Raw genomic sequence first — 27,168 nt, 5'->3', positions numbered from 1 at the left:
ACATTTTAACAGTTTATTTACGATTATATCTGTGGTAGGAGCAGTTTACTCCATGGATGCTTGCCCGATTTCCATATTGATTACGAGTTAAGTGCTAGCTCATGTTCATGCCTGACTTCTGACTGAAAGTACTACTTTTAAAGTCGTATTTGATTCTTGCTGTTGTTGTCCTAATAAGGCACCCCAGATGTGCAGAGGGCAAGCACGCCTTCCTATCTTCAGCGACCCTTCAGCCTAGCTCCAGTTCAGCCCGACCGCTCGTAGCTCACTCGACGGACCGTCGCCAAGCCAAGAGTGTACAGGACGGCCATAGCCATTAGCCACGGCCTCCGTCCGGCGGTTTACAACCGAAAACGATGGTGACGTTATACATACGTTTCCCCTCTTCGAATAGTATGTGGTATCCATCTCCAATTTCCATGATTCTTGCATTCAGCAAATGTTACTGACGCTGATCGTTGTTACTTGTGTTGCTATAGCTTTTCAGCATGTGGAAAACGTGGGAATAAGCTATGGTTTTAATATCAGAACGATCTGGACACATTATAGATCTTAAGTAAGGCAGTAACAATTAAGTTTAGTCCTGACAAGGTCACAGCGACAATTTACCCTTAATCGATTATATCCAACGACGGAACTGAGACGTGGGATAACTGAGTCTAATGTTTTGATTTATGAAAGGTTTTATTAAAGCTCAGAGGTTCACTGCCCTACAAAAAAATCATAAAGATAATCAGTGTATTACGTAAACATCGTCTGTACAATGAAATTATATCTTTGTTAACAGGATATTAATCATTGCAATACTTATCAATCTGATAATTGGATAAGGTCGACTGACCTATTGGCATATTTAAATGGCAACTCATTGTTATTTTACGTTTCCAGAAGTTGATAAGATAGCTTCGTGTGAGATATATGTAGGAATTCGAATGGGAATCTGAGATAACTCGATCGACTGACATGCATTTACTGATTAAGTTTAAGCAAAATAGAAAAGAATGAGAAAATAACCATCCTAGTGGGAATCAAACCCTGCATCGATACGCCTTGCTGATGTTCCATCAATTTATCATTTTGGTTATATTTTTCATACAATTTTGGTGTTTGTCGATCGTTTTGTGAGATTCTTATCATTAATTTTGACATATCTATAATAATTCAATGTTTTTAAAGAACAATAATATAATAACTCATCAATAAATTGCTCTGACATTTAGATTAAGATGATATTTGTAAAACTTGACAATTTAAGATCTTGTTGATAGGCCTATTTGAAAAAAGAATAGGTATGGGCATTGTGAATATCATCTCGCTCTGTGTGGTAGGGCACAGCCAGCGGATGTCATTCCAGATCTAGAGCAGAGCCCAACTGGGGAAGTACCTCCACCTTACAGAAAACCGGAGACAAATAACACTAGACCCTACTCATAGTGTTGTGTTCCTGCCGGTGAGTAAGGTTGCCAGAGCTCAACGAGGGTGCGGAGTGTTAGGGTCGGCATCGCGCATGTAACTCCTCTGGGGTTGCAAGTGTACATGGGCTACGGAGACTGCTTACCATCAGGCGAGCCGTATGCTTGTTTGCCACCGACGTAGTTTAAAAAAAACTGACAGTTGATGTGTGGAAAATAGTATGATTTTTCTTCCTAAGCCAGTTCAAAATTTTCCTACGCCGTGCGTTGTCGTCGCTTGCATTGCCCCCACAAGCCCACTACGCACTTCAAACAGTGTACCAAACTGTACATGGGGGTATTTGCTGTAGGGGCGACCCAGGTACGATGCGTTGGCACGCGCTAACGCTGCGTTGATCTTTATACCGTTCGATATTACTTATAGTTGGTCACGGTTTTCCTCTAGAGTATTACAAGGGTGTTGACCCGCTGTTGTGCAAGCGGTCAAGGCCGTAAACAACTTGCTCAGCCTATGCATACTGTAACTAACCGTATATTAATACTAAGCGTAGGCACATAGTATACTCAGCTCTGGCCAACTACAGCACCAAAACCTTGTTTTAATATCCTAGATACTGATCTGGGCTTGTGCACAAATCACGCGAGGTTAAAATGGGGTTACGAAAAAAACACGACAGATCACGTTGGGGCAGGGATAAGGATTTCTCTACACAGTGAACAAAATAATTAGATACTTTTCTCGGTTTCGATAAACATAAATCTTCACTTCGCACTGCAAAAATTAGTCGAAAAAACCTCGCGTGATTTGAGCACAAGCCCTCTATTGAAATGTTTTTCTCTTTCAAATCCTCTATAATCTTCTCTCGGAAATCTTTTCTCATGTGGAATGTCTACCTGCACCCAACTATTATCAACCTTAATGAAACGTTCTACTAGTAAGTCTCTGCCTATGATGATTCAATTCGACGGGATTATGCTAAAATTTGTACTGAGATACGGTAATATAGGTAACAATCACGGAAATATAGCGTCCATAACGCGTGATAACGAATGTTGTACTTACATGGGTTCATAACATTTTAAGAAAGAGCAAGTTTTTTCCGTCTATTGACAGACAGATTTCATCTTGTCCCTCAAATGTGCGATATTGCCTATGATCTGTTTTCTCAGACAAATGTAGAATGTAGAGTTTATATCTTTGGAGGTTCCATACAAACAACGAAGAATATTTACTTACAGCACGTAAATAATTAACCAACCTTCTGATATTTGGTCATGTTATTGCTAATTAAATTCATCTAATATATATAATAAATTATGTATATACGGAAACAATACTTCACTCTAACCTCGTTATCTATTACTTTAAAGAATAGGTTTAACAATAAACATCTTCAGGTTACACATTTGTTATTCAAATAAATCAAACAATAGACCTTGGATGCACCAATTCTGTACATTGTCGCTACGTAACCTTATATTACGCAACCGATAACCCTACGTTTATTTTGACGAATTGCTCCAATACCCTATTTACCGTTAGGTTGTGCAACTTACCTACTGACGACCACACTTTGACCGTTTGTAGACTTTATCTCGTTGCAATAAGGTTTAAAAACAGTCCGTTGACGAAGGCAGATGGCGCAAGAGTGAGATTTTATTCCAAGCGCTTATAACGCACTGGCGAATCATAGGATCAAATATATAAGTTTCTGGCAAAAAAAAAAACATTTTTTGTACAAGCTTATATCGCTCACTGTACCTTTCTTTCCACATTATTTATTGCTCCCCCAATAACAATTAAAACAGTACATACATACATATTAAGCATATAACTTAAACTAAAATTCCAAACACGACTCGTTTGCATTGCTCACAGCGTTCCTATGGCTACCGCCTGTCTTCATCATCAGATCAGCTCCATGTCATGTTGCAATATCATCCGATGTAGGTACTATACCTATGCAAAGTTTCAGCTCAATCGGAAATCGGGAAGTGGGTCAAATTTTGCTTCCAAGATTTGACCCACACTAACATACATAGGTACTAGCAGGGCAAGTTAATTAAAACCATGTAAAAACACTATATAAGTGCGTTTTCCGGACTTGTTACTGGTATCGAGGTCAGGTCACAGTGGTTCGAGGATTCGTCTGCACCGCGGTTGAAGGGAATATGACCAGAAGGCGCCATGTCATGTCTAGAGGTCGACAACCAGACGGTAAACCGAATCGTCTTGAAATTTGTCGTCGAGTCATTTGAACATTTTCACGGCGTCAATGCCTTCTTGGGAAAAGGAGATTCGTCCTAGTTTCGTATCACATGGCTTTCACGCCATGTTTAATGTCAAAATAAATAGTCATCACAACACAAAACGCGGTACTAAATTAAAGTAATTGAAAACTTCGCTACTACATATTAGTTACACAATTTTTTTAACATTAAATTATTTTTAACAAATATTTTGATTAGTGTGTTTAAGTACTCACACTACACACGTGATAGGGGTTCATGGCGTTAGCCCGGTTAGCTAAAGGCGCCGCTTTCAATCCGGTCTTCGCCACTGGAGGGCTTCGTCACTTTTCTTTTTGTTTATTTTTCTTGTATCATAAAGAGTATTCTATCTATCTATATGACATCTATTTTATCATAAATTAGTTGTTCAGTTTACAATGTACAATTGTACCTATAAAGGTTCACTTTAAAAGATCACAGAATTGACGTATCCATCAATTGAATTTGATGGCATGGAAACCGATCTAAAATTAGCAACGCTATTGGCACTCAATTGAAGCAATTGTCAAATTTATTCCGCTACATGTCATGTGATCGACATGATCAATAATCAAGTGCATAACAATAAAGGTCCATTGGAGCGGTCATCTGCAGAAGTTATATGTTGCAGAAATAAATCATAAAAACCCGTGATTCACGCTACGGAGCGTTTTGATTGGTCGCGGAGAGCGCAACCGGCCGCTCGGCGAGCGCAGAAGTGACCTTGTAAAGCCGTCATATTATTTACTGGCCACCGCCTTGGGCATGACAATACAATATGAGCATAATGGAATTCTGATCTATAAATATCTGTTGTTAAGTTTAACGTGGTGAATGTTTGGTCTCCGAACAAGTTTTGCGCTTTTCAAACAATACCTACGTACGTAAAGTACCTATTGTTTTAATTGAATGAGAACAAATTATCTATTCTTTGTGATGTCAAAGGTGTAGTAAACAACTTTAATTAAAAATCCATGGAGCCGAATCATACAATTACCTATTTTTGAGTGAGTTGTATTATGTTAATATCTTTGTATAAGAGGAAAAAGATAGGTACGGTATCGCAATCGCAAAAGAGAGCTGAACTACGTATACCTAATACATAGTACTTATTTACATCTTTCTTTACTGCGTAATCCATGTACCAACACTATAATTAACCTACATGTTTGACTAGCCCTATGCAAATCACTAGATCCGCTGTTTATGGTAACAAAGTAAGCTGCTTCATAGTGTGGTGTCAACGGCCAATGCGGTGTCAATGCCAGCGCAATCGATGTGTGCCATCCGAGCGCGCTTGCACATTGTACCTTGCTTCCTTATTAGAAGCCTTATAACGTTGCAATAAGGGTCCTGAAAGAGGATAGAATTGTTAGCTATCATAGCGCTATCTGCCTCGCTGTCTCCTACTTGCATGTTACTAGTGGGTACTAACATCATATACACTTGTTATAATCTTATTTTAATAAATAACTGGGATTAACTGGCATAATGGCATTCAGTAAAGGTGTATCTGGACTTGATTCTAGAGAATTGCAACATGCAATGAGTAGGTAGTTAGGTACAATTCACGATCAGATTGCTTTTTTCTTTTTCTACAAATCCGTGGATTGGATCCTTAATGTTTGTATATCAGTAGAACGGTATACATTTGCAAAATTAGTCTAATGAAGACTAAAACACATTAAGGTCAATATGGCGTATAAAATATATAGCAGGAAATACTCGTTTTTTATACGTACGTCGCTCAGACACAGTCGGAAAGGAAAAGCTTCACTCCTTCTGCTCTACCGACCTTCTGTATGTGTACTTAAACTGACTTAGGCTTAGAGTATGGGAATTAAAAGCGACAAAAGAGCTTGTAGACGGTCTTTCCTTATCGACGGCCTTTTCCACATTTACTTTAAAACCACAATCGTTCTGTATCTTATTAAGCGAGGCTAGAGAGACTAGTGAGTGACGTAAGGTCTTACTAGTCTAAACTTCTCTTTAGTGAAATAAATGTAATCCGCTATTAAAATGATACAAAGTTAATACAAAAACATCTTGCATAATAATCGTATTGAACCGCCAACTTATACTTTAAATCTGCCACATATTTTGAGTAAGGAGTGTTTGTGAAGTTAGGACTTGTATAGTTAGAAGCTTGGCTCTACATGACATCTGATAACTTTTAGACAGTGCATGGGATCCATATGGTATCGTCTTGATAACATTTTATATGGAAATGTTTTGTTGGGATCCTCTTTTTATAATCCTGAAGAATTACATGCATGGAACAAGATTTGTTATTTTCTTTCTTTTATAGTGTGTGTGTGTATTTAAATATGTACTTCTTTATTTATTTTATTGCTGTCCCTAGATTTGTAATTTCTTGGGTGTATAATGGCGAACAAATAAACAGTTTTTCTATCTATCCATCTGAAGATTGTGATACGATTTTTGCACAACAATCATAAAGTTTGAGATCTCGAACGGCACCAGGAAAACAACAACAGCGTGTCTGTCGCACGCAGCTTCCTTAATGCCGTTATCTAAATGCGCGATGCGTTACCATTACCACAGCTTTTATGTAATAATAACGTGTTCTCGTTTCGCGTTCGGATTCTGATATTGGCATATCGATAAACTGACTGACTCACTGTTATGTTACCGCGGAATAATATGAAAGAAAGAAAAAAAATAGAAACGGATGATAGATAATGTATTTGTGATATTGGACTAGACTTGAGAATTTTTATTGTATTATAGGAATACTGGTATCTTTGTTATGCTTAATTAAAGACAATTAAAAATAGAGCATTATTAAGACTTTGAAATAAGATTAGATTTTATTAGAAAGCCTTGAATCGTAGGCAGTTATGACTACATTTAGGTTTTACCTAAAAAAATATTGAGCCTTGCGAGGCCAATACGAAATAATGCTAAGTTCTCCTTATTCTGCTAGCAAGGTTTTTAAATCAGGTCAGCTCTGATTATATTTAAGTTATTGTCGTAGGCATTTACAGAAGCGACTGCTATCTGACCTAGATTTAAATTCAAAAATAGACTTTATTGGACAATTAACATTACACTGTACTTAATAAATTTGATAAAGCCCTTCCCCGACTTGAGGGTGCACGTAGCAGGTGAGCGCTGCTCGGGTTAACGAAAAATAGTATGAGTAACGTTAACTGGCGCCAACGCGTGCGCCGGATTTGGACTTATTTTGGACGGAGATTTTTGAGAAGACTTCTTATTGTGTGATTTATTACTTTAAGTTATGTACTTTATAGATTACTAGTATCTTACCTTTGTAAATACGGATTTAATTTCGGCGCCTACGATATGCTATTCTGTGCTCATGCTATTTAAACGCTCAGTTTTCGCGTAAATATGATTGTTAAATCTTACCCTGGTCTGCTTAAACAGAACATTTGTTTGAATTAAATCTACAATTCAACTATCGTCCGTAAAAAAAAAACAACTTAAGGGGTTAACACGCCATATTTAAAATCTTTAAGAAAAATTGTCGGCTATGAAGAAAGTTGTATCAACTTGGATCTAATATAGAACCCTGAACGACTCCTCCACAAATTGCTCAACTCAATACAACTTGGTAACAAATCAAATTATGTTATTCAATATTTTAATTTGTGTTGTCTTGTGGCCACAATTAGTAAATTATAATCTGCAATGTATTAGTCGTCAGATGTAGAGAAAAAAGACCAAGCTCTCGAGTGGCCGACGTCGGTCTCAAGCTCGGGGTATAAATGTCAGAAATAGGTACTTGATTTACAATATACCTAGTTTCATAGGCAAAATAGTTACACTGTCTAACAATCTCTGATCCTTTGTAATGTTTTTGCGATGATGGATGCAGCGGAGCGACACGAGCAATGACCTGAGGATATTGAACGTTCGGCAATTGCTTCACAATAGCCTGTCTGGACTCGAGGAATTATCATTTATATCATTTAACATTTCATCTAGCGTTTGGTGAGGCGTGCGGCTTTCAAACCGGAGTGTTTGAAACCCAGCTCGTACAGTCACGGACTTTAATTGTTGAGCCATTTAGTTGTTTATCAATACTAACGGTATGAAATGTCCAATGAACCTGAGGATATTGAACGTTCAGCAATTGCTTCACAATACCCTGTCTGGCCTCGAGGAATTATCATTTATATCACTTAACATTTCATCTAGCGTTTGGTGAGGCGTGCGGCTTTCAAACCGGAGTGTGTTTGAAACCCAGCTCGTACAGACACGGACTTTAACTGTTAAGCCACTTGTTTGTAAATACTGACGGTATGAAATGTCCAATGTAAAGTAAATCCTAAAATGGCTCAAGAGAAAGTCCGTAACTGTACGAATGAATTTTTCGGAACTCATGTAAGCAAATTCATTTCAAATTTATCAGTCGCCTTTTGGTGAAGAAAAATTTAAGAAACTGTACTAATTCCAACTTGCAAGTTTTATATTTTATATGTTTTTATTTTCTAAAAAGCATGAGGCTAGGCTATAAGTCCATAATTTCAATGACTTAATTTTGTAAACGTTTATCTTGTAATTAATAAATAAAATAAGCCTTTATTGCTGTTCTACAGTGATAACAATATTAGTTTTTTCTTTTCCGACGACTGAGTTTTGTAAGAACAGCTTGTCTTTCGACAAAGGCCTCCTCTAAAGAGTTCCATTTCTCCCTATCTCTTGCGAGTCTCGTCCATCCTGGGCCGGCCACTTTCCTGAGGTCATCTTCCCAGCGTTTCCATTGGCCACCCTGGTTCCTTTCACAACCTATTGGGCACCATTCTGTTATCTTCCTAGTCCATCTATCAGTTTTTTCTCTTATCAATTAAAAAAAAAAAAAAAAAAAAACTTGTAATTAATATTATGCAGCAAACATGACAGTAAGATGTTGCATAGGTACATAGTTCTACTACTGATAGTGTTATTTATCATATCATATCATTTATTCCATTGAAATCATGTCCATTTGTACATTTTGGTCTTACATTTGGTCAAAGTAGGTACATGATACCCTGCTAGGATGGGTAGGGTGGAGTGGTAGGGGTAGGGTATTTAAAGTGTAGGTAATAAGTATTATTCTAGCGAACACCTAAGTTATATCAGGAATATTAAATTAGCATAAAAGGTAAATGTAAAACTAATTCCAAAAGCCTTTTGAAATTATAACTATTTTCGGTCCGCTGTATTAGTTACGTTACTTTTGGAAGACTATCAGCTGGATTTATTTCATGAGACTGACTGTACAAAGTAAATAGATTGTGAACTGTCTCATCTGATATACATTGTATTTGTTATAGTCTTGTGTTAAAGCAAGAGTATCGTACTTTGTTGGGTTGAATAAACGCAGCACGCGATCGACAGCCCGCCTGCTAGATGTGTTAGATCTACATGGTACTTTGTATATGAACGTTAATAGTTATCAACAGAGTTGAAAATTATGACTGCCATATAGGGCTGCGTATGTGGTAAAGGGATAAGTAGATAAGTTTAAGTTAGTTATAAACTACCTAGCTTACATACATTTATGGGAGCCTCGTCTGACAACAAAATACATTGCCAATTGGTAGATTAATTAAACGTAATTAGTTGTAGGCACGATTCATGAATAAACGTTCTTTTTTTCTTGCCAGAGCGTAGTATTATTGAAATAAGAAATTATAAAGTTTAGTATTTGAAAATACTTATTTTTCTATATTTGCCGTGTTCTAGGGTATATATATCTTCATCTCTATCGAGATCTTAAGGAGATTTAAGACCTCGATAGAGATGAAGATATTAGGCTCATAGGCTAAGTCTAGTAAAGCGGTCTAATGAGGGCTACCGTTTTTGTGCTCACCAGTTGGCGCCACTCTAGATGGTGGTCCAGGAAAACAGTTCTCAAAATTCTGCTATGCTTATTTAATAAAATACGTTTGGATATACACAATGGTTTTTTAACGTCCAAATTTTCTGTTTTTTAAACCTGTTTAATTGTGCATATATTTTAGTTGACACTTTTTTTAAACCACCAACATTTATGCACACAATCTCTCTGCTTTGCCTAAAGGTTGACTGGTAGAGAATGCCTCATGGCATTAAGTCCGCCTTTTGTACTATAAGGTTTTCTTTTGTGCAATAAAGATTAAATAAAAAATAAATTTATTGAACTTTATTTAATGTTTACCATGAATAATCAAAAATAGAAAAAAAGATTTTCACAACTATGAATAAGGAGTGAAAATTGGCGATAACAAAGCTTGTAACCCCCAAAAATACTATGCATTTGACATTTTGAAAGACCTCCATCTACACTAGCGCCTCTAGCGGCGCAATTAAACGAGTTATCCTTCATTGCAACGACGCCGGGGGAAAATCCAAGAAAAACCTATCGTTTACTGCTAAACCAAGGAAGGCTATATTTACGATAATTTTAGTCAATTGCTGTACCTCCCTCGCTCCCTTGGGTTTACCCTCGCTATTCGCGATTGGCGAGTAAAATTCCCAGTATTTTATAATTGGATAATACCCAAGTCAGTTCCCTGCAATAATTCTACACAACTTAGGGCCCTATGACACTGGCGATTTGCGAACGAGTTAAAAGAGAGTAGAGCGCGCAGCGAGTTCGCCGCGAGCGCGCAACGAATTGAAAATACGTTTATACGTACACTAATGCCGGCTACACACGTAACTACCTATATATCGAATCGATCAAATCCATTTGCACAGATTTATCGATCGTGATAAATTATCGTTCATCGGTGGCAGTTTAAATTTATATTAAACATTCGATCTATCTGCACAGTCTGAAATCGCTACGATATATAGTTAATATAGTTATGTGTGTAGCCGGCATAACTCGCTGCGCGCTCGCCTCGCTTTCAACTCGTTCGCAAATCGCTAGCGTGATAGGGCTCTAAAAGCGTGACAAATCACACGCTTCTATATTTTATTTTGTTTTCCATATAAAATCGTGTCAGATATTGTTCATCGTGACTGTTCTCGCGCGAAATGTCGATATCACGAGTTACGTGTCAACCAGAACGGCATAAATCATTCCTATAGATTAATCCAATAACATAGTAAACAAAAAGTAATGTAGGCATCTCTACAATTCAACAATGTTAGTATCGGAACGATGGAGGCTACGTAACTATACTCCTCAAAAGAAAATCGGGGCCACTAAGCGTTTTGAACGTTACGTGAAAACAAGTGATTGTTTGGTGCCTCGTTAGATCCTTAACTATCTGTTCTGACCTCCAAAGCATCTTGGGCCCACAGTTTTTTTTTATAATTAATTTTGATAAGTCCTGAAGACCTTACTCGTTTCAACTTGAATAAAAAAAAATGGAAGTGGTAAGGCCTATATTTTTAATGTAATAAATAAATTTTTAGAAATTTTCAATATTAATTTTAAGAATCCGTGGGCACAAAATTTTTTGGTGGCCGGAAAAGATAACAAATTCCCAACCTATCTTACATTTTACGCAGCCTGTATTTTTCACAAAACATTATGTACTCGTATTTTATTTTTTAATAAACAGTAAAACAAGGCTTGATTGTTATTATGGCATATAAAAAAAAAAGTAATCAATTGTTTCACATATTTCAATAAACATATAACTAGTTTCCCTGTAATGATAAAAATTCTAAGTGGTCTCCGTTTTATTTTGAGTAGTATGTATATATTTTACACCACACACTACAGACACACTCACTGGACATATTTCTGATGCACCACTTAATTATTAGCTATTTAGCTAAGAACTGTTTTCAAGGGAAATTAGGTACACGTATTCATTATTCTTAACACGAAATATGTCATTGTATTCCAACATACCATTAATCAACAAGGCATTATCGCGATTCTACAATATATTCTCGTATATCATGCCGTATGTCATCAGGAAATACGGTTTTTTTGGTAATTTAGTAATAATTAGGTAACCCAATTCGTATATTACATTGTTGTCGTTAAACGTTTCCGCAGTTTTTTGTACAATTAGCCCAAAAACAGGACCGGATACATACTAGTTAATTTTTTTATCTGATCAGGTGAAAAATGAAATGAAAATGTATACACATTCTATCCTATGACATTGGCTGTTTGGCCATCCTCAAGTCCCTATAAAAGGTATACATATAACAATAAGTAGGGTAACAATAGTCAATTAATAGAATAACAAACGGCCCATGACACGGGTAAGGGCTGCCTCCGCTCCGCTAGGCGCCCCTAGCGGAGCGGAGGCGGTCTTGGTTTCGGCTCCGCGCACGCCTCCCAAGTGTCCGGAACACCATTGTTCCGTGATGGTTAGAGTACGAGTAATTTATAATAGGTCGGTGACTTCTGACTAGTTGTCACACAATGGTGCATAGCGCATGTTAATGACACATAATAGCGATGCGATTACCGTTCTCTATGCTCAGACGGAGTTGACCCTTGGGTTGCCTGCCTTTTTACTCATGACATTATTTTTTACCTATCGTTTGGAAACTATCGGTGTATCTAGGACATTTTTGTTATGAAATGGAATGAAATATCTTTATTTTCAGGCCACTATTGGCCCAATTGATAAATCTTCTTCCTCCTTGCGTTTTTCCCGGCATTTTGCCACGGCTCATGGGAGCCTGGGGTCCGCTTGGCAACTGATCCCAAGATTTGACGTAACCACTAGTTTTTACGAAAGCGACTGCCATCTGACCTTCCAACCCAGAGGGTAAACTACGCCTTGGGATTAGTCCGGTTTCCTCACGATGTATTCCTTCACCGAAAAGCGACTGGTAAATATCAAATGATATTCCGCACATAATTTCCGAAAAACTCATTGCTACGAGCCGGGGTTTGAACCGGCGACCTCCGGATTGCAAGTCATATAAGTACATAAAGAAAAACCGCTTACAAAGTGGTTTACCCGTTCAATAGCTACGGTCTCACAGACACACACACACATAGCGGTCAAACTTATAACGCTCCCCTTTTAGCTTCGGCGGTTTAATAAGTTTGTTTGTGCCAGATATTTTTGCAGATGCACTGAATGCAGCGTGTATATTATCGTGTGTAATATCAAGTCATAAACAGACCTGCGTCATCGATTACTGATTTCAATCATGGCGTATGACATGGCTTCATTGAAGAAGATTGTTTAGATCAAGGCCGCCATAAAGCGATAATCACAATACTATTCATTACGTTATTTACGTTGTCAAACTCTACAGGCAATTTTCCCTACATGCGTAGCGCTACAAGCGTCGGTAACGTGAAGTTTTGGACACTAGCGTTTCTCGAGCGTCGGCGTCTAGTTAACTCTAGGCTGCTGTTCGACGCAGCATTGGCGCAACTGCGCAGCAACGCCATTTTCCATAGCGCTGACTAAATGCCGACGCTCAAAAGACGCTAGTGTGGGGTGGCTCTAAAATATAGTATCAACACGTGAGGGTATATAGGTACTCGTATTGCATTACCGCTCTGGTGCGCTCGCTTGCCTACTTTTTACTTCTTACGTGCAAACCCACGTAACTTATCCTAGTGGTTCTTAGTTTGGTTACGACTAACCAGTGTATCTGTCCATTCCAGATGCTCCAGGAGAAGAGGCTCTGTATCCTCGGCGCGGAGCTGTCAGAGCTGGACATCTTCGAGCGGCTGCTGCGTTTCAGCGGCGCCCAGCTGAGGCTGCTTCAGTGCTTCCAGGTTAGTCAGTACCGCCTTATGTTGCCTAAGTCTAGTCTAGTCTAGTCTAGTCTAGTCGGGCAATAAAGGTCTAGGACAAGTAAAAAGGTTCGCTGTCTAGAGAGACGAGTAGACGACATTCTAGCGTCTCCCGAGCGTCAGCGTGTAGTCAACTCTATATGGCTGCTGCTCGACGCAACGTTGGCGCAAAAGTGCAGCGACGTCATTTTCCATAGCGCTGAATAGACCCCGACGCTCAAAAGACCCTAGTGTGGGGTTTCTCCTAACTCTGAAAACAAAAGAGTCAGGCTAAGCCAATCTACATTCAAAGATTGTGGAAATATGACAGTGAAAGTCATATTTCTATGCAAATAGGGGTCATCCACAGATTACATCGCATCAACAGGTGGGGTCATGCCAAATCTAACAGCAGTAACAGCACATGTTAAAGAGATAGAAAAAAGCGTGACAAGAGGTGGGGAAGGGTCCAAAGACTCGAAATTTTGTGGGACGTAATTAAAGGATAACGCCATATGACATTTATTTTGTTAGGTATGCATAGTTAACTGTATTTTTTTATATAGTTATCTAAATTGTATTTTTTTTTCCTATTTAATGCATGGTAATTATAAGATGTAATGTTTAGAAAATATGTGTCCCGCCGAGTTTCTTAACGGTCCATATTGGGATACCCTCCTCGAGTTAAGGGGGGATTTAAATCTTCTCGGGTCAGAGGTGTAGGGTTAGAGCCGGTGTAGCTTTATTTGACGTTCATAAATGTATTGTAATATGCCTACTTGAATAATAAAGTATCTTTATCTTTAACTTGGACGGATTCTACTCTGTTTGCAATTAAAGTGGCTGTAATATAAGAATGGTTACAACTTTTCCATATCACCTAAGGCCTCACTCTTCAATAGGATAATTTAACATTGTTCATAAACGTGTAACACTTAACTGTGATAATGATAACATCTGCATTAAACATGCAAAACAATGGACAATAATCTAATCATAAATCTCTCATTATTTATACATATCATACATATGTCTGCGATAAATTAATGTGAAATCAAAACTTCGGCATATAGTTGTGTTGTACGATCAAGTATTATCGTAATTGTATCGGCCAATATAAGTAAACATCAAATGTTATCGCTGTTATATTGAGGAACAAAAGGTCAATGAACAAGCAGTATTTTTATAACAGAGCGCCTTGTAATGAATCATGCCTACATTGTCATGGAGAATATAACAGAGTTATAGATACTTCATTTTAGTTTTATTCTTAAATTACTCATGTATTTGCTAGCGGAATTATAAGTAGATAGCGAATCGGGCAGTTTTTTTATTGAGCAGTGTATTGGCAATGTAAATACCTTTACATGCAACTGCCATATAGGTATAGACAGTGTGACTAATTGCCCCTGAGGCCCTTTTCTGACTTGTCCTGTTGTGTTCCTGAGAGATCTTTAGAGATTTTCTTATGTTATGTCGCGCCAATTTTTTTCGGGCCAAGTCAGGAAAGGTTTTAAAGAAAGAAGACTCAACACTTGCATTGCTTATTCAGTTCAGGGGTTGCCAAACCGACAAAAGTATTTGCGTAAAACTACTCACTATTCATCCAACGTAGATGAATGTCGCCGTAAGATTTTGATATCTGGTCGTTAGTCATGCGAAATGTCGAAAAAATCCCGCACGTCTAGCGTATCCTGTCACAAGTCGTGAGACTTCATTCGCATCAAGTTTGACTAGACTAGATACGACGTTCTGACGAAGCCCGACCGTCTTACAACAATGCAATGCAATGACATGCTAACATGGAGCAGATCTGATGATGCAGCCCGAAGTTAGCCAATGGAACTCATCGATTGAAAAACACAAACACATCGAGTGCAGTCTCATTGAAAATGTTTCGAGAAGTATTCATTCTTTTAAAATTATGGCTTTAGTCCAGTGGGCCTATTTCGCCAGTATCAAAATATTAGTAGTTTTAAATACGACTAAAATTGTACGGTTAGTACAAGTCAGTGTACGGTGATTTTATTAGCACTTGTAAAGCGATAGCGATTTACAAGTAGCACGTGGACGTTGACTCCAAAATGGTGGTTAAACGCGTTTCAAGATCAATTCTCCATTCACAGCATACATAAGTTTATTGTATAATAAGCTATCGATAGTTCACTTAAAACAATATTAATAAGCAAAACACAAAGGAATTAATCGCGAGGCTAACTATCAAAACGGCGCGAGAAGTACTTTTTCCAAATGTGAAGAAGTGCAGTCAGCAATAAAAATGTTGCACTAAAACAATTAATAGTTACTTATTTGTCTTGATTTGAAAAGTCTCGGCAGCAACAAAAACAAGAAAAAACAGCCTGGGTTTCTCCTTTCTAGACGATAACTGCGACACCATTCCTTCCATATCAGTCGACTGTAGACGCATTAACGTCGGCTGTCGTATTGGCAACAATGCACTGTTTGTGCTCGCCAATGCCATTCTAATCATAAACTCGTTAGGCTACAACGACGCGATTCATATTGCACCGGGGGTTCGATTGAATCGTTTTAACTTTGCTATGCACAGATTTAAAAAAGTATCTATAGATAAATTACCATTGTAAGCGTACCAGTGTAGGCGGGCATAATGGGAGCCTTGGCCTCCGACACGAGATTGGGCCCTTAATGGTTTAGATATCAACCGGTCTATGTCTATATATGTATATGACTTAGGGCGGCGGCGTGGTGGAATGTCCTCGATCCCAGCTCGCCCTCACGAACGGCAAAGAGGGTAAAACGCCGAAGTGGGTTTAGTGGGTAGGGCCAAATTCTCCCTCTTGGCATGTTGGCCGTAGCCAACAACTCTCTTGGTGCGTACACCCTGTTATAAACAGTAAGCTTTATCTGTCTGGCTATAAGCTCTTCACTTGGCCTCCGTTTGGGGTTTTATACATTTAGGTATTTTCTTGAAAAGCGGAAATGCTTCCTACAATTTAGTTGAAGTGTTAATAATTATCAAGTTTTGAAAATACAAAATCTTATTATTCGTGGTATCGTCGAAATGATGAAAGACAAAAGCGGCGATGTTATTAAAACTCGTGGAAAAGGCCTTTATCACGAAATCTTATTATAAATATTTACAAATAAATTTAACATTTGATATGGATTTCGCACGGATGTGTATGTGATATCTCTCATGCAGTTCACGTGGAGTCGTAATGAAAACGAACTCTTCACGTAACTTTCCAACGTTTGTCTTGATCTCTACTTATAGTTATCTTGATCTTGACGTGTCTCTTCATTGGAAAACACTTGAAAAATAAGTCATAGCAATTGTGTAACAATTATATTTATAGCATATAAATAGTTCATTTACATTATTTTGGTTTCATTAGTCATTAAAAAGACATTTCAAAATCGTGTAGTCTTTTCTAAATGTTAAAAAAACGAGGTATAGATCCCGTCAATAAAGCCGGATACATTGAAACGAGACATCTCGAAATCAGTAGGGCTAAGATGGTCGGCTCTTTATCATTAGTCGCCATGCCTGTCACGTTCTAACAAGTATGTAAGCGCGAAAGTGACGGGCATAGTGACAAGTGGTAAAAATGGAACCATGCTTACACCACAGATGTGCACTAGGCACTGCGTCCATGCGCGCGGCCATGACACGATTGCAATGGGATCGGCAAGTTGGCAACTGTCAGGGGTTTTACTTGTCACTAGTTTTGTTCTATGATGCCACAAAATTCCAAAAAAATAAGCATGTTTTTGACACAATTCTAAGGTAAACAGGTAAAACCTATGCTGGCGATGTCTGTAAAATAGTTTGACCGGCCAACCCTTATATACTTTTTGAGAATTTCTAAAAGAGCTGTTGATAACTGTGCGTTTAGTATCACGCGAATAAAAAATACAGACACTGTCGTTATCACACTGTCACATAGACAAATACAAAAATCATATTAGTACAGTTTTTTAGTGAAAGTAAATAGAAATAAGTTTTTGGCAAAAATTTCTTTTTTGTTACAAGCTTTTATCGCTGACTGTACTTTTTTCCACAGGCAACTAATACTCATCGAGACAATTCTAAACACCCCAAACACAATTAGGTTGCGTTGTTTTATCAAATAGTTCCTATGGCTACCTCCTGTCTCCATCATCAGATCAGCTTGATGGTACCATAATATTGCATTGTCATCCGACTTACATATGTATGCAAATTTTCAGCTTCATCGGGAACCAGGAAGTGGGTCAAAAATAACTTGCAGGATTTGTCCCATACATACTAACAGAGCAAGTTAAATAAAAGCTTGTTAAATACGCAAAATATATGGACATAAGGACACTTATTTTGCGACTGGCATTAAAATAACTCACTATATTGTGTAATAAATAAATAATACAAATCGTCAGAAATGTCAGAACTGAAAATATTTACTTTTATTTTATTTTATTGTTTATTAATTATGCCTATTTTGTTGTCTCAATTTTCTTTTGTGCTATTTTTATTTTGTTCCTGTAATAATTTGTGTTCTTTATGATGATTTAAACTTTATATTGTGTGTTTTTGCAGCTGCCAAATAAATGATTTATCTATCTATCTATCTATCTATCTATCTATCTATCTATCTAAGTGTCAAGTGGACAACACAACGGGGGCTTTTACTACATATTTATTATACCTAAGGTTAGGATAGGTTACATATGAAGTGATATGTTACAATCTGAATAGCTGCTCAATTATTAACATCGTCTATTAAACCATAAATTCGAACATAAAAACGTCTTATCCCATACAGGGATAAGTTCGCCTTTGTTGTATTTAATTTACTCTGTAACTGTGTTTTTCGTGTTTTTATTTCTATGTACAATAAAGTATGTACATACATACATACGTCTTCGTTCTTATTTCATCCGCGCTGTTTATAACTTGGATACTTAGCTTATAGCCATTAATTTTATAATATATCACGTCAATGCATTAAAATATCCGACTATCGTCAAATGTAATACAATTTTATTAACATTTCACGTTTACCAGTACGAGTATACACATTCAATAAATAAATATGTAAAAAAAATTAAAGAATCGTACGTATTTTATTCTTTCTATTGTTTTTAAATTTGAGTGAAAATATCGGCCTTATCTATTCTACAGAGCATCTCTAGCTTCATCACCAATGAGCGGAATTCTTCATAGCAAAAATCAAACTGTCAGAGGGATTGACCTAACTGTTTTATCGACTTATCGATGTTACGGAATAATATCGCATTAGGTATCCATAATAAACTTAAAAGATTATTCTGTAACATTTGACCTCTTTGATAAGCAACTTGCATCTCCGTATTAAAGTAAATCATGTCAGCGTCACATATGTCATTTATGTCACTTGAGTTTTCATGAGTGATTTCCGTGCCGTGTTACTAAAATGGTTAATCCTAAAAGAAAACAATAAAAAAATGGATACAGAAAGATTCTTATTTCAGTTTCAAAGAAGATTCTTCCACAATATATTGCTCTAAATGTTACGTTCATTTACATCATAAAAGTATTTTCTGTTTTATTCTTTTAATTCTTTACTATTATACCAAAATACAGTGGCGGTCAGCTAATTAGGGACACCTGTGTTTCGTTAAGTGACAAATATTTATCGATGAGTCGATAAAACAGTTAGGTCAATCCCTCTGACAGTTCGATTTTTGCTATGAAGAATTCCGCTCATTGTTCATCACTCTTTTAGGTTCTAATTATTTGTGCATATTTCTATTTTCTTTTAAATTTAAAATTATGCTTTATCCTTATAATATCGACCATTAGAGCCATGTAATAATGAGAAGAATAAAGTTGTTTTATCTATCTAAGTACCTAATAAAAAGATCAATACTCTGAAACAATCTTACACAGATCGACTAAGCTTCAAAGTCTCCAAAGTAAACAAAGCTCGTTAAAAACTACTACCGAACCCAGGGTCTCTATCTTCGAACGCAGGTACGGTCGAGGAAATTGATTATTTAGCAGTTTACGGTTCACATTAGATTGGACAGCTCTTAGCATAAGTATGTACAACCAAATTTACTTGAACCGCAAGTTGCTAAAGAATCAATTTCCTCGACCGTACATCACCCTTTATTGCCTTATAATTCCCATCTAACAGTATTTTCTTTTTTCCAGGCCGTGATAGAGCATGGATCCAAGCTATCAGCAGAGCTGGCCACCGGCTACCTGTCTCGCTGTGATGCCAACGCGCGCTCTGAAGAATGCCTGATCCAACTGGGCTTGCGGCTCGGTCAGTATCTGAGCTTAGGTCTAACGTGGAACGTTGCTGACGATACAGAAGTAACGGAGACGAAGCTGGCAACGTCGCGTGAAGACAGCACGCGGCGTGAAGATAAACTCATCGAACTGGGCTTGAGACTTGGTCAGTATCTGTAGTCTTACGTGGATTGTTTCTGTCGATAGTGATCAAACAGAAACAGTAGCGACTGTGACCACCAAGCTGGCAACGCTGCCTTGGACGCGGTGTGAAGATAGCCTCATCTATATGAACTTGAGACTCGGTCAGTAGATTTATTTTAGGTCTAGAACGCTTGCTTCCAGGATTGTCTAGGCTGGCGGCTGCAGTATAGTTGTTTTGATAGTTTGATGCAAACTTCAGACTGTTCAGACTTGAAAAACATCGTGTCGTGCCTCTACGCTACCGCTGCCAATAGTCTAGGCCTACGGTAGGTTCACTACGACTATTCAGTAAACATATCTTCTGTGACATTTATCGCTAACTTTGACAATAGACGATCGGCAGTCTAAAACGGCCTTGAACTTAGCCATAGACACGGGAAATAACACCGTGTCAGAGAGTTCAGACTAATATTTACGTAGTTTTAACTCGTGACTCCGCCGCACGTGAGTGAAACACGTTTCTATGATCGGATACAATAGTCGCGTGTTATGAGATTTAAATATTAAAATACTCTCGTGTTTAGCAAATTAAAACATGTATTGTAATGGATAGCTATTGTTCCCGCGAAGTAGGTAGAGAATCTCAAAACATTTGTTGGCAGTGTTAAGACTTGCCTATAGATAGTGCCATGCATGATCACTTAATGAACTTTAATAGCATGACAATGCGAATCTTCTTCGATTACTCGTGAATGAACCAATCTATAGAGGTACATTGGTAATTACTGTGTATGAATACACTAGCCGACCTTTTGCCACTGCTAGTGCCTTGTTACGGGTCTGAACTCTGAATGTAGAAAATGCTGAGAATTTCGAATTTTGTTATTAACACTACACAAGTAATTTATTCCTATCGTATACATGTGTTATATGTACTACTATTACTAACGTGAAATCTTAATATAATAGTATTTTATACAATCGTGGTATAATAAAGAGCTTTTCAGTCGAGTACTGTCTTTAAGCAAAGAAGCTAGTTGAGTTGCCTAAGTAAGGTACGCGATTGAAAAGCTTGTTTATATCACTATTATATACAATACTTTTCGTACGAGTTATCTAACATAATACTTTTGTTTACTATAAAACCTAAATAATTAATGAAAATCGGTAAATATAAAAGACATAAACGCTCGTTGATTGAAGTTTCCCGTTTATGTCTATTCTATGGGAGCACGGCAGCACGTGATTTGACAATTTTTTTATAGTTAGATACAGCGTATCGAAATGAATATTATAGTTGAGTTGGGAGCCCATGAAAAGTATGCAATTATAGTTCGGTATACTAAATCTTAATTCAACCATTACAGTCGACGAGTAGAAAAAATACCTAACGTTTGTCCTACATATACTCACACACGTACGCGGCCAGCAAAATGAATCCATTATGAAAAAATATGTTAATATTTGTTCTACTCTCACAAATCTTGACCATCTAAAAACTTATACTTGAACGTTAGTTTTGCCTACTTAGCCACGTACAGCGGATACAGATCATTATTGCTTTAAGTCGGACGTGTAAAAAATAGCAATCGGGTGCCCACAAAAAAGATTTTGACTGGTAGAAAAATGTTTAGCAGATAAATATAAATTATTTAGCATAAGTCAAGTCATGATGATAATCATAAACGTGCGCCTAACAAGACGTTTGTAATCATTTGACCCTATCAGTCATTTTTACATTTGCATTTGCAAAGCAACAAAATTAAACCTAGTGAACAAGTTTTATAAATAAGGTGGTTATTTTTCGTTATTTACTTGTCGAATTCAGTGTCAGGTTGCTAGAAATATTTAACGAAAAACAATGTTTTTTCCCATTGATCGTGAAAAAATATGGTGTATGGTTCGCCAACAAACTGTCATGCAGTGGTGAAAAATGACATATAGGGAACATGCCTGACCTGCGGGGGGGCAGTACAGGAGCCCCCTGTTAATTGGCGCGAAGTGTAATGGCAAGTTTAAGATTTCAATGTAGCCCACAAGACGGCAGAAGCTACAATGCACATGCAAACGTATGTGAACTGTTGAGGGCAGCACCTGATTTGACGTGAAGTGTCAATTACAGTTTATTTCCGATTTAGGCTACAAGATGGCAGACCCTCCAAGGCGCACGGCTCCTATATTTGCATTTGAGTAAATAATAAAGATAGTGTGTTAAAGTTTCATAACTTTTTACTTTAAAAACATACTTATTTGTCTGTCTGTTGCAGGCGGCTTTCTGAATGAGGCCGGGTGGTATGCGGACGCACAGCGTGTATTGTTACGTTGCCGCGCACTGTGCCGCGCGCAGCCGCCGAGCGCGCACTACACACGACTCACTCTCGAATGTTGCCACAGGTATGTGTACTCTTTCTGAATGAAGCCGGCTGCATGGCACGCGGACACACAGTGCGTATTGTTACGTTGCCGCGCACAGCCGCCGAGCGCGCACTACACACGACTCACTCTCGAATGTTGCCACAGGTATGTGTACTCTTTCTGAATGAAGCCGGCTGCATGGCACGCGGACACACAGTGCGTATTGTTACGTTGCCGCGCACAGCCGCCGAGCGCGCACTACACACGACTCCCTCTCGAATGTTGCCACAGGTATGTGTACTCTTTCTGAATGAAGCCGGCTGCATGGCACGCGGACACACAGTGCGTATTGTTACGTTGCCGCGCACAGCCGCCGAGCGCGCACTACACACGACTCACTCTCGAATGTTGCCACAGGTATGTGTACTCTTTCCGAATGAAGCCGGCTGCTTGGCACGCGGACACACAGTGCGTATTGTTACGTTGCCGCGCACAGCCGCCGAGCGCGCACTACACACGACTCACTCTCGAATGTTGCCACAGGTATGTGTACTCTTTCTGAATGAGGCCGGCTGCATGGCACGCGGACACACAGTGCGTATTGTTACGTTGCCGCGGGCAGCCGCCGAGCGCGCACTACACACGACTCACTCTCGAATGTTGCCACAGGTATGTGTACTCTTTCTGAATGAGGCCGGCTGCATGGCACGCGGACACACAGTGCGTATTGTTACGTTGCCGCGCACAGCCTCCGAGCGCGCACTACACACGACTCACTCTCGAATGTTGCCACAGGTATGTGTACTCTTTCTGAATGAGGCCGGCTGCATGGCACGCGGACACACAGTGTGTATTGTTACGTTGTCGCGCGCAGCCGCCGAGCGCGCACTATTTATACAAACGCAGGTATACTTACGGCATTCGACATCTAGTTCTGCTATTAAAGACAAGGTACGTATCTCCACGTTAGCATCTTATTATTAATCCTTTTTTATTGGGAAAAGGTAAGCATTTGACCATAATCTCACTTGATGGTAGTCATTTTTCATTTGCGCACGCGGTAGTGCACAAGTAATGGCACGCGCCGTTTTAGTTAACAATGGACAAAAGATAAGCCGTTGAGTGGCAGCTACAAATCTAACAACTACACAAGCATATACTCCACTTAATTTTAAGTAGTAGTAATGTATTAAGTAGGTGCTATAGTTCATTAACATGGTTATGGCAGTTTCCGGTCCACTAAGTTGTGCGATACAATCTAAAATGTGACAAAATTTACGTGCTCTTCTGATTTGATGCTATTGACCTGTGCTTTTCCTAGTAAACCCTACATGATGTAATGTGAAAATGATCTTTATCTATGCAATTATTGATCCGGTTTGGCCGTCAGTGCCCCTTTTGATGCTTCTTCTTTGACTAACTCAAATCTTTTGAAAATTTTAGATACGAGTATCAGCTTTCACAAACAATTAATTTCTCGATGAATATCATATGTATGTCTGATACTTTTCTGACAGTAGATATCCAATAATACCTGTCATAATATATTGCACGAAGAAGCGCGTAAAATTATCCGACACAATCTTGCTCGCGAGAGCTCCTCCGCTCCTTCACTCCTTCATTCGATATTTCTTTGAATGTGACATTCGAACTCCGCAATCTTTCGTGACCTGTAAAAGTGAAATGTGCAATCTAACTTATTTATATATTATTCCCTTACAGACTGCTAAACACACAATCCGCCTACTGCTGCTTCCCGGCCGCGGCCGAAACCTACGCACTAGCGCTCGACCTGCTGAGCCTCACCGACGACGCTCCCGCACAAGCCGCTCGTCCAGACACGCCCAGACATGTCTCCGAGGAGTGCAGCCGCAGGTAATAGACCTTATGTCGATGCAGTAAGGTTTATTCTGAACTAGCGCTCGTCTCTCTAAGCCTACAAAGAACAAGCTACAAATCTATAGAAGCGTCGAAGGAATAACTACAAACGAAACTAAACCTTAAATACGTACGTATAAGGCTCAAAATTTATTAATCACTGTTCTTTTTTCAGGCTGGACACATGCGACATCCTCTCCCAAGTGCCCGGGCTGACCGACCCGCACGAGCCGGCCAGCGAGTGGGCGCTCTCAGCGCTCCTAGCGCGCCTGTTCAAGGAATTCAGCGCACTTTTCTTCGTGCGCTGCGATTACAGCGCCGCGCACGCGTGGGCTATGCGCGCCTTACGCCTGCTTCGTCCTGATACGCCGGCAAAGTAAGTGTGAAGTTTCTCGAATTGCTCACTAGATGGCACTGTGCGGTTACGGATGATTTCTACATCACGCTAATGATGTGTCGACGTAGTATCCATAAGTTTATGTATCGCCTGGAGAGTTGAGGTAAATAATCACACACACGCCTCCATTACATAGAGTACTAGTGCCAAAAACACTTATAAAGAGAGTTATGGGCTATTGGATGAGTGAAAGTGACTTGAGTGCACGATACGATATTAAGGTGCCATAGGTTCAGTGGAAGGTTCAAAAATTTTACTGTTTTTTTAGAAAATAATTCCTTCTAAAAATACTCAATTTTAGTATAAATTTAAAAGTGGAAAAATTACTTCCTTGAATGAGCCTATAACTCACGGCCATAGATATAAGAAGTAAGGAGATTTTTTATAACGAAGCATAATTTCAACGAGTCTCGCTGTCTCCAACTGTCCCCCACCACATCATTAAAGGCGTGGCCAGACAACCAACTCACGCGCTGTGATTGGCCAAACCGCGCGGTGTAGGAGCCTAGAGCGGCGGCACTAGAGTGAGGACAATTCGATAGAGCTATCGATATTTTACATGTTCTGAACATGAGTAACATGACCTTAGAGTTTTGACATTTTTGTTTTAAGTAATAATTGCCATAGACTTAATTTATATTCCTTTAAATTTTTGACCTTATTTACGAGCTAAGAATTTTAAGGTACGTGTAAGGTATATTAGTTGATCCATAAGTTCTCTCACAAAGGTTTTTACTGATAAAATGTAATACAAAGCTTTTAATTTAAAAAAAAAAACATGTACCATGATGCGAAAGCTTGTTTATGCTTAACTAATCAAATTGGTTTAAATTTTAGTCATTATTTGATGTAATGTTTGTTTAAATTGTTTACTTTGGGATTGTCGTTAGACGTGAGCGCTTCATTAAAAAAATAGTTTCAGTTTATTATAGCATATTTCGTCATCAATTGAAAGCAATTCCAGCATGTTACATAGAGTTATGAAGAACTGCGAAAGCAAGTTATAGTAAATTATATTGTAAGTATAATGCACCATTAAATAAGCTTTTAAATCATATGTACGAATAATAAGGAAAGAGTAATCATAATTATCAGTAAAAATCTTTCTGATAGAACTTTTGGATCGACTAAGTATAACAATATACTATTATTTTAAACATATTTATATTCTATCGTTATATAAATGAGGTGAAGTGTAACTGGAAACATTTTTCTTGAAAATGATCCAAACAAATAACACTTTTCTCGCTCGTAAACCAGTTAGGGCCCACTACCTGTAGCATCTATCTATTTTTTTTAATACTGGAATTTTTCGGGAAACTGAAAAAAATTGCAATCATGAACATATTTGATTATACCTAGTGCAATTATTCGAATCGTTGCTAAGAACCTGAATAAAATATACTTATAGGTATAAACTATAATGTTATAAATAAATTGTACTTAATTAAATCAGTTTATTTTTTGGCTTACCTATTCGATTTTTAATCCAAATTAATAAGTATTAAATTAAACATTAGGTGCATATAAAATAATTGTAAAATTTTACTTGAAAAATAATTACTTTCATTCACACTATATCCAAACATTTTTATCGATAACGCTCAAAGATCAATTATATGCATGAGCACCACTCTACTTCGCGGCGTCAATGAAGGGAGCGGTTGGCGGTCGTACCAAGAAACAATAATGCCCCTGTGAATATCGTTAGCGGTTTAATGCATTGCGCCGTTGCTAGGGACACTACAAATAGTTTTCCATGCCAAAGCGTCAATGTAGGATGCATAGATAAATTGGCACGCGTTTGTATGACAACATGGTCTGACTCAGAAAAATCATATGTCACTGGATTTATTTGTTAAAATGTGTGGTTTTATTGACTAATACGTGAAAAAAAAATGTGGTATGTAACTCCATGATCCTTATAGTTTTTGGATGCACTCCTATTTCGACACAAAATAACGCTATAATTCGGCATTTCAATAAAATTGACGCGCACATTGTTCAATGACAGCTAATTTGCTACTGTCTTACGGCGGGCCGGTATGGCCACGATGTGGCCATGTCGCGGCGACACGCGCCACGCCTCCGTCAGCCATCTAGTACTTTCTATGATCTGAGCTCACGGCCTTTGGATCGATACTCCAGCGCTCTGCCAACTGAGCCACCAAGCCCTCATCCATAGCCAGCGGATCTTTCCACCATCATTCGGGAATCATTCAAATATTCTGTACTTGCCAACATCAGATTTCATTCACATCAGATAAAGACTTAATAATATCTAATGTACCATATGTTCTCGGGGATAATCTTTCATTCATTCAAATAAATGTTTTCGCATTCATATGTTGGTAAACATCCAACGTACAGGACGCACGTATGCGGCAGAATGTTTGCAGTGAAGTACCATCATGTGAACCAACATATACAAAATTGGCTGCTTACGCCCAATGGCTCCAACAATTATTTCCTACTGTTTGTTGTCTGAGTATAAAAGGTTCTTTCTAGTGAATTAGGAGTTCGGAATGTTCTAATACCTAATGATAATTATCGACAAATATTTAGCAGATTATCTATTCGTAGTAGTATGGAAACATGACAATAGAACACTCGTCTAAAACGTTAGTTATCTGAAACTAGAAAAACAAAGTATACAGATAATGTATAGATAACTAGACTTTACTTTTGTCGATGTCCGATAAGATAAAAAGTCCATATTTATAACAAAGAGAGGATACGATTTTAAGCCGGGGCTAAGAGATACTTATCCAAATATTTAGGTTAATCACCTTTCCGGTTATTT

The 27,168-nt window shown here is 38.2% G+C and overlaps 1 protein-coding gene across 4 annotated transcripts in view; it reads left to right on the top strand.

The window, feature by feature from the left end:
• The window catches only part of LOC133524591 (amyloid protein-binding protein 2), a 90,037-nt gene that overhangs the window by 45,265 nt on the left and 17,604 nt on the right, over positions 1 to 27,168 (top strand). For 2 of the 4 annotated variants that reach the window (XM_061860695.1, XM_061860694.1), the window contains exons 2-6: positions 13,243 to 13,356; positions 19,511 to 19,625; positions 22,003 to 22,129; positions 23,813 to 23,965; positions 24,144 to 24,344. In XM_061860695.1, the coding sequence (XP_061716679.1) occupies positions 13,243 to 13,356; positions 19,511 to 19,625; positions 22,003 to 22,129; positions 23,813 to 23,965; positions 24,144 to 24,344 (710 nt within the window). Of the gene's footprint in view, positions 1 to 13,242; positions 13,357 to 19,510; positions 19,758 to 22,002; positions 22,130 to 23,812; positions 23,966 to 24,143; positions 24,345 to 27,168 lie in introns of all 4 variants that reach the window. The other 2 variants (XM_061860693.1, XM_061860692.1) reach the window with 1 other exon arrangement.

This window comes from Cydia pomonella, chromosome 13 (assembly GCF_033807575.1).
Source record: "Cydia pomonella isolate Wapato2018A chromosome 13, ilCydPomo1, whole genome shotgun sequence".
Classification (NCBI taxonomy): Eukaryota; Metazoa; Arthropoda; class Insecta; order Lepidoptera; family Tortricidae; genus Cydia; species Cydia pomonella.
The sequence above is the reverse complement of the archived record's forward strand: the minus strand, read 5'-3'. Positions and strand labels throughout refer to the sequence as shown.